We start from the raw sequence: 14783 nt of genomic DNA on the forward strand, positions 1-14783 counted from the left end.
CCCAAATCTGCTCCAAGGGTAAACAACATATTTAGGGGGCATGTGGGAAGAGGAAGTTCTGTTGCACAGCCAAAAGTCCTTGCACTGATGAAACAAGTTGGTTGCTCTTAGTCCTCGTCTAGAACTACATTACCTATAGTAGTGGAGCATGACTGAGGGCCCCATATGAATGCATCATAAACTGGAGAATCAAAACCAGCCTGGGATGAATTGAGGAGTGGCCAGCAGGATTACAAGCTAGGCATTATATTTTGAATGCTTCAAGAAGCCTATATTGCAACAAAGCTATATATGATGAAAAGTTATGAGACTTCAGTTGTTCTTCAGTTTTTGTCCACTGGTTTATAGATCTCATTTGCTGGTCTTACCCCACTTCCTTTTAGTGAAATAGGCATCAGCACTAGGATCATTGAAGTGTCTGCTCATCATGGTCTCTCCTCCAGCATGGAAGTCATATGCAAACACAAGAGCTTTTGGGGAAAAAGGCCAAGGTGAGAATTAGGTATGTAATCGATGCAAGTTTTCCAATGTGATTGGCTAACATGTTAAAAATAAGAAACTTACAATGTTCTCCAAATGCTTTAGTGGTGAATACTTCACGCAATGTGACAGTATTTGAATGTTGGATTTTTTTCCACATGTCAACCAACACCATGCACTTTGTGTTAACAAGACGAAAACCTGAGAAAGAAAAATCTTGTATGCTTCAAAGATTCTCAGATGTTTAATGGAGCTTTCACATTTGTTTAAAATACTGGGCTATTAGAAAAGACACAACCCAAACAGAACACATTTGTTCATGACCTGTTCATGAAAATGGAAATGGACTGCCTTCAAGTCGATCCCGACTTAAGGCGACCCTATGAATAGAGTTTTCGTGGTAAGCGGTATTCAGAGGTGGTTTACCATTGCCTTCCTCTGAGGCTGAGAGGCAGTGAGTGGCCCAAGGTCACCCAGTGAGCTTCATGGCTGTGTGGGAATTCGAACCCTGGTCTCCCAGGTCGTAGTCCAACACTCTAACCACTAAGCCACACTGGCTCTCTGGGAATTATTAGCTGGGGCCCATTCCTTTTCAGTATTTAAAAAGGAATTATTTGATTTGAAATCAACTTTGAAGTTTATAAACAAAAAAACCACAAAGTTTTGGTAGCATTGAATGTTCAAATGTAACTTGATTTCCCTCACCATGTATCCTCCGAAGGCAATATGGCAGATCATCTTTGCTATTTACAGCTTTGTAGCATGATGTTATGTACCCAAAGTTGCTTGTTTTCTGTATCCGATTGGGTGGTGGCAGTGGTTCCAAAGGGAAAAGGCTGTGGTAGCTGTCAACTTCTGTTGGGACAGCTAAACCAGTTTGCAGAAATATATTAGACACTACTCATAATTAATTATGAACAGTTATAACGTCAAAACGATACATACACTGTGTTTTAGAGGACTGTAACCAAGCCAGAATTTTGTAACAAGCTTTGATGCAAATTCTATACAATGTTTACCACAATGTGTGCCTTCGGAAATACAGAAATTCCCAATACTAAAGAAAAACACATTCAGTATTTGCACTAAGATCCTGATTAGTAATTTTATAGAAGGGGCATAAAAGATAACAGCCAAAAATCTAAAAGTTCAGTGAAAAGTGGCTAAGAGTAAACCTTATCAAAGACATTTGTGTAAGTTTTGGTCGCAGGTTACCAGTTTCAAGTAAGCTTTTCTTGTTGAAACCATTATAGATCTCTGATCCACTAAATCAGAAAATCAGAGACCTGACAGAACCTCATGTTTGGAGACATTGTTACAAATGGCTCTAGGGACATCCTGATGGCATTCCTAAAGCAAGGGCAATAAGTAGCACTTGTTAAGAACTGAAGACATTGGGCTTATCTACACAGGAGAATTACTTCTTACTAAAGACACTGTGTTTACCTCAGTTTGCTATTTGTATCATCTGCACTGAGTGCAACCTGCAATGCTAGCTGCAAACACAATCTTTTCAATTCACACCAGCATTTCTTCCTCTATGAAGGATAAATCACAGTTTCCTAATGACCATGACCTCTAATTTTACATTTACATTCCCTCTGGTTGCTAGGGAACCAAGCATGCTCAGTTTCTTTTATCAGCTGCAGTAGATTCCTTTAAAAAATGGTGGGCAAACGCGGGGTGAAGAAAGAACATACCTCCCTCCCTTTACACCCCATGTGCAGAGAACCGAAAATTAGTGTAAGCACTTTACATCAGGAGGTTCTGAAACTTTGTCCTCTACTGTCCCTTGTCCAACTTGTCAATAGCCTTTGTGGGCAAATGAATTGATTTCATTCCTGTTTTAGGAATTGTAATATACTGTGCTAGATGATCTATAATGTTTAAATTTATTTGTATTGCTGCTATTATTTCTGCTTTGAATTCTTATATATTGATACTTTTTCAACTTTCATCTACACAAAAGGTACTTAAGGGGCTGATTGCGTTAGTTTAATGGATTAAACTTCGGCTATGGGGGCGGTATACAAGTAAAATAAATAAATAAATAAATAAATAAATAAATAAATAAAACGGTAGCACTTCTGTCCTGATTTCTAAAATCCCTTTCACACTGCAGTACCTGTTAAGGAACAGCTGCTTTTTCAGCCGATATAGCAGCATTTCATACACCTGTCTTTCACATGGCTTGTTTTTGTCCCTCACCCATTATACACATACGCACTGTTCCCATCGCCATGCAAGACCTCTCCGTTTAGGATCTGACTTTTAAAATTGTTTCAGTTGTATCAACACAGGGTGTGCGTGGGAAATGCTGCTGCTATCTGCGCCGATGCTGGAATACTGGTACAATTTTCGTCAGGCAAAAAACTCCCACATGACTAAAGGGCAGGAATGCATTGCATGCTGGGATGCCTGTCACATGGTCTCCTAATGTACTGCCAGATAATTACCTGCCTTTAGATATATTAAATCAGGTACCCAGCATGGCAGTTGCAAAGAAACTATCTGGACAAGTTTACTGAGTTGATACAGCTGTTGAAGCTGTATTACATCTTTGCACACAAGCTGGGGGCAAAGGAAAAAAATAGGCACCATTCATCTGCCAAGAAGCAGGGCTGCTTGCTGCAGTAAATAGCTATAGAACACTGTCGGTAGTCTACCTCCTGCATCTGTTTGCAACAACATCAAAAAGGCCAACAGAACTGAGAAGAGCAGACAGAAGTTGCTTGTCAACCCACAGGAAACAAAATGAAAGACGGGAGGATATAGTGGACGTGGAAAGGGGTGTATGAAAAAGTAACGATTGACACTCCCACCTAAAAACTTTGAAGCAAAGCACCTGCAACCACTAGTGGAGAGGAGACTTTTTCTCCAGTTTTCATGTTATCAGCGGATTGGGTTAGTACGTGTTTACAGGGAGAAAACTGCATGATAGCTTCTGTTTGCCAGTAACATCATGTGAATGATACAAATCAAGAGGAGATGTGAGTAGCAGCAAGCACACAATAAACCACCATGTAGATAAGCCCATTTTTTATTCAGACAGACCTTTCCAGTGTAGTGATTCTAGTCATATCTGCATCAATTTTATGTAGTAGCGGAACTGGCTTTATATGTTATTTTATATGTGATCCTGTTAAACCTTTTGTTGTGTATTGCTCTGAATTTTAAACAAGCAATGAATAATTTTTTAAAATTAAGAAGAGGTCCAGTGAAGTGTATGAGATTTTGTGCACTACTCATTATCCTAAACTGGCATTCATGCAACAAGTTTGATGAAATATTTGTATTAGCAGGCATTGACACACTTGATGTATGGCTTGGGAGTCTTAAATACATATACTAAAGGCTCCCAGCCTCCTAAACTCTCCATATGGTAAATCCTTAAGAAACATTACGAAGAAATGAGCACTGACTGCTAAAGTTAGAGATCACAGGTGTAATGGAAAAGCAATACAAATTAACTGTACTGCTAAGCTAGACACCAAGCACATTGTAGGCAGGATTCTAATTATGTTCCAGACAGCAAAATGAAACATTTAATTAAAAAAGGTTTAAAGATGAACTAAAGCTTGCATTGTGTACTGCTGAATAAGTAAATGAAAAGAAAAAGTTAACTGAAAAAATATCTTGAGAAAAATTAAGATAGGTTCAGCTTTATATAGCATCTAGAATAGTTTTGCTTTAATATGCAAATGGTTATATGAATTATCTAGTAGAGTTAGCAAACTGAGAACAAAAGAACAGTTTAGAAATGCAATTTAAATTCAAGATCTTTAGTTACTCACCAGGCATATCTGCTTGATCTATCTGAGCCATCGTAATTAAGTGTCTGTTGATCAGCTCCTATAGGAATACATTTTGTAGTCTTACCAATAAAGACATGAAATTCTAGTTTGCTGTTTCTTATATGCTGCTTCGGTTAATCACAAAATCAAAGAAACAGACCTGAAAAAGGACTTGGACTATCGGAACCCATTTATAGAAACGGAATCCCTAACTAAAGCTAACTTTGTCTAAGGACTAAACACCCTTGAATGTGGCTGGAAGCAATCTTTAAGAGGACCTATAGTGAAGTCAGTTCTGCCATTGAACCTACCCTATCAAATGTTTTTCAAACATGCTCTTAAGATAACTCCACTGTAGACTTCCATATGCTGGGGGATCTGATCCAATGTTCCACTATTCTTTCAAGTAGAATGATATTTCTAAAACATAACTAAGGCTGCAGTTTTTGTTTTTTTGTCCTCAGACTTGGATTACCAGTTACCATTCTCAAGGCAATCATATTATCTGAACACTTATGAAGCCACTCTCAATTTTCCCTACTCAATGTTAGATATTAACAACTCCTATCTTCCATCATATTGCATTTGCAAAACTAACTTTGCATTCACTGTAACTGACACAGAATTGCATCCAGGAAAGTGAGTGGGCTGCTGGGGGAGGGACAGAACTCTTTTTTATTAAATTTCTATCCTGGCCTTCCTCCCAAAGGAGCCCAGGGCAGCTCTCCCCCCTCCACCAGCCCTTCTCATGAGTAAAAAGCAGAGTAATAAAATATGTACTGAACATGCCAGAGTACAGCACAGAATATGAAGAAGCTCTTGTATATCCCTCCCCATTATTTTGCTGGAGCTGCTACGCTGCTTAGACATACTTTGATTGTTTTTAACTATAATCTTAAGGTTATTGTCCGTAATGCTACTTGCTTGACACACATTTCTTCAGCAGCAATCTGTTTCCAATAAAGAGACAATCTGAATTTGTACTTATGTTTCTACTTACTGCTGCAGATGTTTCCAATTTACTGAGATAATTTTGAGTTCTAACCCAACTTTGCCAAGTTCTTGATTCTGTACATCAGATGGAGTCTGATATGAAAGGTAGAGCTTTAAATTTATGGAGTGAGAATTACAATGATGCAGGCAGATCCGTCACATTTCAAACTATCACAGCAAGAATATATTCAGCACCCCACCCTAAAGACAAGTAGGTATGCAAGAACTGATGAGACAAGGGGGTAGGTTTCTTTAACAAGACGTTTCCCTACACAATGGGTGGCTTTCAAAAAGACACCTTGTAGCAAAGATCTGCAAAAATATGTTTCAATAAATCAGGGAGCCTGTGGCCCTCTAGATGTTGTCACTCCAACTCGCATCAGCCCCAGGCAGAATCACCAATGGACAGGGATGATAGGGGTTATATTTCAGGACTGGCACAGATTCACCAGCCATGCTTTAAATGAATTCGCCATGTATTTTTCCAACACTATTATCTGGGAAACCCATAAAAAGACTTTTGCCATGAGGCAGTTGGCAAAGGTCAAGTGTAAGAGGTATTTACACAACCAAATAAATCTGCACAGGTTTAAGAATATCACAGACACCCTATAAGTAGAGATTTTAGCATTTCTGTTTCAGATTCAACTGCTTATTTCAGTTAACTGATTGAAACCCATATAATATAGTGAGCAAGTTTAGCATCAGCAGTTAGCACTGTCAGGCACTTGACTGAACCCTCAAGATAGCCAACTGCTAACCAAAATGTCATCTTTTATTTTCTTGCTAGTTAGATTGGATTTTTTTTCTCTGTTGCTGCTGTTCCTGCCTGGCTTGATATTTTTTTTGGGGGGGGGGGGGAAGAGACTGAGGTCTTGCCAAATCTGGCGTCAGTCTTGGTTGTGAAATTTATTAATGTATTAACTGTTACATATTGCATTATGTTCCTTCTAAAGAAAGTTACCTTATAAACAAATATTATGTATCCCAAGGTACTATAGGATATACCCATATGATTTAATGTGTTTACAGCACAAACTAATATGTCTACTCAGAAGAAAGTCCCATTGAGTTCAATTGTACTTACTCCCAGGCAGACATTTATAGGATTGAAGTTGAGGATATATGTCCCAAACACCATCATTCCAGTTTTCACATATAATTTCACCTATTTACTTGCATCTCACTTATTTCCTCAGATTATTGTTTTTATGCTACAGCATTGCAAACAACTCTGCGCTCAAATAGAAGGTGACAGAGACATTATATGAAAAAAACCTGTTACAGCTTTATTATGAAGAACTTACCTGTCTGAGTTCATCTGCCATGAAGAACGAAGGTGCATTTGCTTTTGGCTGCATGTAAGCAACATGAGGGGCAGTCGGAGGATAAATATGATAATTTGGGAACACCTATTGAAAATCAAATTTGGGACAGACCATTTTTAGAATCTGAAAAGTTTAGAGTCATCAAATCCTTTTAAAGCCCTCTGAAGTATTTCCACAGAAGCAGTATCACAAAAGGATGAATGTTTTAGGCACTATGTCATCCTTGATGGTGGCGAGTTCAAGTCTTATGCTTGATTGATGCTTCCAAGCAACTCCATTTGTAAATACTGTAGAAGCCAGATACATTAGATTGGGGAAGTTACCCTTCCACCATAGACAGCTTGCTTACACTAAGGCTATCTGCTTTGTGATCCTGGAATCTAGCTTCTTCATTAGTTCATCTTAAGCTTGCCCTTTTTTCATATCGGCAGTTTGGGGATGTATGCGTGCATACTTATGGCTGCAGTTGCAAAGTCATCAGCATTTGAATTAAAAGCCCAAGCCTGTAATTGTGGGAGAAAAGTATGTGTGTGGGCAAAATATTAGTACAGAGTCAGCAAGAGGGAAAACAAAGTAAGCATTAGTCTAGATGTGCCCCAGGGTTACACAGAATTCACATCCCAAGGACACATCTCACCTACTTTTACACAATCCTGCCCATGTACTACAACTATCCTCAGAAGCCTTACTCTGAGCGCCCCTGCCTTATTGAGAGAAGGGGAGTCTTTTCAGTGGCGGGACCCCATTTATGGTGCTGAGCCTTCTTGTGCCAAGGAAAGACTTTTCTTTACTCAGAGTTTAATTCTTCATCTAGTTTTGGATTAAGTTACTATTTACCCAAATTTTTAGTTTTAAATTATTTTGTGAAATTGTCGAGGTTTTTTTTGTTAGATTATTATTTTCAGTATCACTGAATTGGGAACTCAGAGCTGATGAGGGGGGTAACATTTTAGATAAACATATACATAAAACATATACATAAAAGTAGGAATAGATTCTATTTATCTTATGCTTATAAGAGTATCAAGCATTCCCATGAGAGCATCTCAGTGGTAAGCTACCCAAATGATGCATGAAGTTAAACAAATCCTACTGTTAACTGCCCTCATGGCTCCAGGTAGGAGAGATTCTGTCATGTCATAGAGCATGCCTCGTTTTCTTAGGGGCCAATGATAGTTTCTCATGACATAAAAGAGCCTCGCCTCAACAAGCCTGACTCGTGCACCCCTCTTCTCCCTGGACAGCTATTAGGAAGAGCTTTCACTTCCATTTCTGATTAACTGTAGCTTGTCATGTCATTCAAACCAGACAGAATGTGGTTAATTTCAACTATGGTTTGTTTGGAACAAGCCAATTTCACACCATGGGTTATAAAGTTGACTTGCTTCAACAAACCATAAAGATTGATCACAGTTTAGGGTTTGGATGCAATGCTAAACTCTGATTAATTGAAATCAGAAGCTTCTGTGCTCTTATTTGCAGCCACACTGTAGGAGAGGGGAGGGATTAAGCCCAAACCTCACCTAGGTTCATTCCCATCATGATAAATCACTGTTTATTCTGACATTCCAAAGGCAGCAATTTATCTTTTCTTCAACTGCACACATGCAATAAGAAAGCATTGGAGGACAGAAAAGGAAACTGGGATGGCAGTCACGATTATTAGCCAAGCTTTAATCATGACTGAAAATGTGGCAGATTGCTGTATTGAATACTAGTATTAATTTATGGACACAACAAATACCTTCATAAAGATGAAGTCTTACCATTCCACTTAGAGGTGCTGGAGTTGTGTCAGTATAGAAATAGGTTGTGCCACCCACTGTTTCCTTCTGAATCACCTGGCCAGTAGCTGGGGGCTGGGAGACAGCATTAGTAACTGGGGTAGAGGCACTAGTAGGCACCATATAATTTGCTGGGTTTGGTGTATGACTTCTTCGTCTAGGAGCAGGAGAAGTATGAGGAGTAATTTTAGGGGAATGAAGGGGAGAAGATCCCGCTGACAGTGACATTCCTTATGGGGGGAAAAAGGAAAAATAAGACTTGCAGTAAAAAGGCATTTGCTCCCATAATGAACTCTCAAGTTTTGAGAAACATTTTCTTGCAGATAAAAAGGACAGACAGACTTATGACAGTTGGACAAGATGTTAAGAATTTCTCAAGTGACATGCAAGATTCAAATCAAATGGTTAGCCACAAAACAAATACCAACTTTTATCTAAAGGGTGCCAGAAAACCACCACCAGCAAATATTTATAACATTTGCAAGCAATTCAAGTACAACTTCATCTAACTGTGCCTCTTTGCTATGACATACAAAAAAGATCAGGTACTGCTACAGTTCTCTTGAAACAAGCAACTGTCCCAAACTAATAGTTACGGTTTTTGCAAACCAGCACATTTTCAGCATATAAGAATAAGATGGTATTGTAGTAAATGGAAAATGTTTTTACCTGATTGTTAAGTATTTTATGGAGTTACCAGATGATTTGATTAGAATGATTTTTTGAATAATTTAAAAGGGCAATATTGAGAACTGTGCCACAGGGTCTGGTTGTTTTTTTAAAAAAACCAATCAGGTTGCAAAGATTATGAAAACTACACTATAGTCAGAAAGTGACAAGACAAATTTACTAACTAGGTAGTGTTTACTCAGTACTGAAACAAATTTTAATGACGTGCAACCTATTTTTTTTACTGCAAAACTGCAATGTTCATGTAGCTGTTACAATTATTATTATGTATTTTTTCAGAGTTAAAGAAAAACATACTAAAGTTGACGTTTCAACTGAAAGCACTATGTGTGGTATTCACAGCTTTTTGACACCTAAGCCCCTCCTTAAAGCAGTCGCCTATGACCCTGAAAAGCTTCCCCACAAAGCAGTATGAAGTATAATTTGATTACCCCTAGAAAGGTGGAGGGAGGTCCTTAGAAAGTCACTGCTCAATCCTAAGACACATCCTTTGTGTGAACAAGACCGAGGATTGATCCATGGTATCTCCAGTTAAAAAAGAGCTCAGGCAGAAGGGCTGAGGAAAAGACCTACCCATCATCCTGGACAGGCCCTGCCAAAATAGACAGCCCTGGAATAGGCAGATGAATTGACTTCATTCAAGGCATATTCATATTTTCAGGAGAATTACCCATGATAAAAATCTCAGGTTTGGTTTACTTCCTCAGGCTCCAGTTATTTTATATCGCCTAAAAATGGCTGAGGGTGTTTCTCCAAGATGTGACTGAAAACAAACCTTTTAAAATAAATACTGCTCGCTGCCATAAACTTGAAATTGACAATAGTTTTTACACACACTAGAGAGTAAGGTAGATTGTTTGCAGCAAGAAAAATGCTATTTCCATACCACAGCACACAACTCCATGTACAATCTACAGAACTGTGCATATTATAAACTCAACAGTTTAGCCACCTCCACTAGCTACCCTAAGTCTGGGAATTGGGAACTGTGCAAGGTGGCCAGGTTTCTACAACCATATATGTGACCTATAGCCACTGTTCCATAGAAATTAATATATTATCCAAGCAGATCTGCTCACAAAGCATAGAATATCAACAGCAGGACCATATCTCGGCAGGAGAGTATATGGTTTTCATGCAGACAGCCCCAGGTCCAATCACTGGCATCTTCAGTTAAAAAGATCAGGTACCAGATGATGTAAAAGACCTCTGCCTAAGACCCTTGATGGCTGTTGGCAGTCAGAATAGACAATGTGGGCTAGATAGACAAATAGCGTGACCTGATGTAAGGTAACTTTACATGTTCCCATGAATGAGAACAACTTGTGAAACTGGCAGATATGGTATATTAGGTACATTAATTTTCTATCACTACTTTGAAGGTTACTGTACCAAAACCCCATGTTTTTCAGTGTTTGTGTGTGGTTCTTTTCTTCACATTATTAATTGCTTTAATAATGTGTGATGTTACATTTGTCAAGCAGTAAAGCATACTCATATATATATGCTGAGATCACACTTCCAGGACATTCCTTTAGTTTTTCCATAGTTTTTCTTTGGAGAATTTCATTCCTTCCTTCTGAGAGCCTAGAATGTATACAATCTAGACTTTCTAGTTTATAGGTATTAAAACATGTTCAAACATTATCTTTACTGGGAACTATTTATTGGCTTTTCAGACTTCAGAGAGGAAAACGATGTCCTCAATTGTTTGGCATGCTGTTCTTATATCTCCAAGATAATCCTTGTACTTCAGCCTTTTAGAGAAAATTTTTAATGTTTGTTATAAATATTCTGAAAATAAATTTATTAGAAGATAACCCTTAAATAAGGATGGCAATTTGACATTATATGGCAGGTATCACTTTTATTTTTATATATATATACACACACACACACATATATATATATATACACACCTACTTTCAAAATTAAGGCCTGCAAGTAAGACCTCTACAAAAGCTTACAAGTTCCTTCCATAACTTGGAAATGTTAAGGTGCTAAAATTTGTATTGTGTATGTACCAGACTGATTACAACGATCTGAAGCTTCTACTGCTCCTATGTAAGACTTTAAATAAATGGAATGAATGAAAAATCAGTTCCTAGATGAAATAAGCTTCACTGAGGCTACAGTGATTCATAATCAAGTGCAAATAAATTACTCTCAGCTTACCTGGAGCTAGCCCAGCATTTGCAGGACCTCCCATGGAAGGATGAGAGAACAAGGCTTGAGAGAAGGCAGATATATTTGACTGTGACATATTACTAAGTCGAGAGGTTGATCCTCCTTTAGGAATAAATTCACTTGCAGTGGGATTTGGTGTCTGTTTAAAAAATTAAAATAGAGTACATGTTAAGTGTGAAAACAGAATTGCCTACTCAATAAATTAGTGGAATTAAAACCAAAAAGTTAAAGACTCAAAAGTTTTTAGTACTTTATTAAAAGCCAACAGACATAGGCCAGGATCCAAAGAACTAAACTAGTTCCAAAAGCGGAATGAGGGCTTTAGAATTGTATTTTCAAGACGACTCTCACCACACCGCATGGCAAACCTTTCAAAACTGTGCAGAATTTGTAGTAAGACATGGCTTTCTGCTGCTCAAAGAAAAATTCAGACATCCTACTGGCTATGCCGCCCTGGGCTCCTGCTGGGAGGAAGGGCGGGATATAAATCAAATAATAATAATAATAATAACAATAATAACAATAATAATATGCAGAAGTCCCTTGACTGCTCTTTGAATCCTGGCCATAGGGAACATAGGAAAATATGTTTCCATGCAACTTCTTTCATAATCTAGACTAACAAGTATGTATTACACACTGCTCAACTATATTTGAGGCATCCATAAACTTTTTAAGAAAACTAGGAATTTGTCAGTAGAATTAACAGTATCAATTCTGCTAATAATGGCTGGCTGTCAGTATAAATCAGATGATGTTTAAGAGAACTTGACTATAAACCATTCTCAGACAGTAAGTTATAAAAAACACTATATTGGCAAAGTCATTTTATTCTTTGTTCCGCACATCTGAATGATTTTTAAAAGATGTTCATTATATACTTTTACACAAACTACAGTTATATTGATGGTGGGTCTGGGAAATTCTAATTCAAAACTTGATATTGTCAGAAAGCTAACTGCGACAAATCATTGTCTAAGGAGAACATTCCTTGCAAGGCTGTTGTGAATTTAAAACACTGCTATGAGCTGCTTGGAAAAAAGGCAGAATACAAATATGACAAGCCAAAAATGTAGTCTGTTAACACAGTGGTGGGGAAACTTCTGCCTGAAGACCTAATGAGACCCATCAGGCCTCCCCATTCGTCCCACAGTGTAGTATGGCCAAAACCTTATCCACCTGTTATCACCTGGCATCACACTCAAAAAGCACCAAATCACAACTGCAAAGGAAGAATCAGAAACACACTGAGAATACACTCCTGAATCTTCCTGTGAAGTTTAATCACCTGACATCAAGTGACTAGCAGGTCAGTAGCCCTGCCCACCTGTCAAAGTGGCCTGTGAAGGGTAGGCTAGATCTGCTGGCTAGGTCCAATAACCTTCTCTTATATTAAATAAGTGGCCAATTCACTTACGTTTTTGATTTTGCCCTTGTGCTGTTGGAGTTTGAGCAGAACATGCTGCACTGGCACTACTTACTGCTATGATTCAATTAAAGGCATCTGAATTAATCATACATATATTAATTTATTATTCCTAACATTTAGACTCTGCCTTTCCATTAAACATAATAAAGTCAGTTTACACAAGATAAAAGCATAATAAAACCATTCCAATAAGTCAAAAATAAGCAGCAGAGAGAAACAGCTTATTTTAGGCATGCAGATATAAAAGCTGCATGTAGTTTTATCTTCATAAAATAACTCTGAAAAAAGCACCCGATTTTAAAATGATGCATGCACATGTCACAGCAAGCAACTTCTTCGAATGAGCACTTCCTCCTGTGAGAACAAAAAGGGAGAGTGCCTCTTCTGCCCAGTGCCTGGAATAAGTAAATCAAAAGGGGTTGGATGAGAGCCAATAAAATGAAGTTCTGGAGTCAGGTGATTCATCTAGGCGGAGAGTAAAGGAGTAAGTTTCGGGTCTATAGGTATTCCTGAATTCAGCTTTGTCTGTGGTAAAAAGTGCTTTTCATTAGCTTAGGCTGGTGTATCTCAGATGGCTTGGACAGAGTTATCTATGCTCCAGTAGCATCTAGGATTGACTATGTAATGTATTATAGGCAACATGGGCTCTCTTTCAAGTTTCCAAACAGTTACTTTACAATATAGCCAGGCTGGTGACTGGGATTGGTCAGTGGGGACATCTCACTACTACTGATAAGACTTCATGCCTTCAGTGAAGATGACCCCTGCTGCCCAGCTTTTGTATTGAAAACAACTACTTAAAAAAATATGTTGCCTGACAAATTGGGGGTACCTTTTCAGTCTATCCAAGATTGTGGATCAACTAAGCACTACAGCTCTTAATATTAATTTCTCAAAAATTATCAATGGACCTGCTGGTTATTCTATCAAGGTATTTAAAGATCCAATACTTCTAGATGACAGAAAAATGGCAATACATCTATTAATGGCAGCATGGTTAGCTATTACAAATTAAATCTTACTAAGAGTTAGAGGGAGACAACAAAATAACCAAGTTATAGAGAAATTGTGTCTTTTTATTCAGTAGTCAAATAATAAAGTTCAAGATTCAGTTCTTCCCTATTCTAATTGATGGCTGTGATCATGCTTCTCTTTGACGTTGATCTTACCCAATGCATTTATGTCTTTTAATATTTATTCTTTCCACTGTTGTTAAATGAGCATTCTCATAATTTTTCTCTCATTTTTATATGAGTTTTAGTTTATCATTTTGTGTGTGTATACATTTTTCAACAAAGGAGGGAAAGTTATTCTGCTGGAATACCTGATAATCTGCAGAGAAAGATATGAAAGTTCAAGGTGGGCCATCATGAACACAGTGCCTATTAAAATCAATGCAGGGTTTGTCTCAGAGGCAACTTCCAAAAGAGAAAAAAAAACTAGGTAGGAGACTTTGCTTCTACGACAAGGGCGGTATTCATAAACAAGTGGGAGGACAGATAAAAAATTTAATAGTTTTTTTATTTTAAAAAGTCAGTGAGTTGGCAGTCAGTCCAATCAAGGTCAACATTTTTTTTCAGTATCTGCTCAATTCACGCAAATACATACGTCTTCATTTTACCCTTTTATAGCATTAATAACATTTTCAAGTACAGGATATAAATAGGTCAGATGAAATAAGCCTTTAAAGTCCAAGCTGCCAGTTTTATTTTTATTTATTTAGCAGAACTTAAATACCACTTAATAAAAAATCTAAGCAGTTTACATAAAATAGTATAAAAATATACACTTGCAGATTAATAACTAGTTAGCCAATTGTCTCTACACAAATAAAACTTACACTACTCCCATTTCTCTCTTCTTCCACACACGTGAATGTATTCCACATCAATCAATGTATGTGCCTATCAGACCTAGTGCCAGTGGGCAGCCAGGTGGGGTATCGGCCAACGGCCCCTGGTGCTGAGAGGGGCCCCTAGTGATAGGGCTCAGTGGGTGTAGCTCCCACTCTGCAATCTCCGCTAGCATCTGGTTGCGGAGCATGTGCCCTGTGCCTTGGTGCTGGGCGTGGATCACTGAGCAGGAGCCACCCTCCCAT

The 14783-nt window shown here is 38.1% G+C and overlaps 1 protein-coding gene across 3 annotated transcripts in view; it reads right to left on the minus strand.

Annotated features, from left to right (window-relative positions):
• The window catches only part of PAN3 (poly(A) specific ribonuclease subunit PAN3), a 79759-nt gene that overhangs the window by 24091 nt on the left and 40885 nt on the right, over window positions 1-14783 (minus strand). For 2 of the 3 annotated variants that reach the window (XM_061628498.1, XM_061628497.1), the window contains 7 exons: window positions 11245-11395; window positions 8362-8609; window positions 6575-6679; window positions 4275-4332; window positions 1186-1347; window positions 565-681; window positions 369-470 (listed from right to left, as the gene is read on the minus strand). In XM_061628498.1, coding sequence (XP_061484482.1) covers window positions 369-470; window positions 565-681; window positions 1186-1347; window positions 4275-4332; window positions 6575-6679; window positions 8362-8609; window positions 11245-11395 — 943 coding nt within the window. The remainder of the gene's footprint in view (window positions 1-368; window positions 471-564; window positions 682-1185; window positions 1348-4274; window positions 4333-6574; window positions 6680-8361; window positions 8610-11244; window positions 11396-14783) is intronic. The other variant, XM_061628499.1, reaches the window with a different exon arrangement.

The sequence above is a fragment of the Rhineura floridana genome, chromosome 5 (assembly GCF_030035675.1).
Source record: "Rhineura floridana isolate rRhiFlo1 chromosome 5, rRhiFlo1.hap2, whole genome shotgun sequence".
NCBI lineage: Eukaryota > Metazoa > Chordata > Lepidosauria > Squamata > Rhineuridae > Rhineura > Rhineura floridana.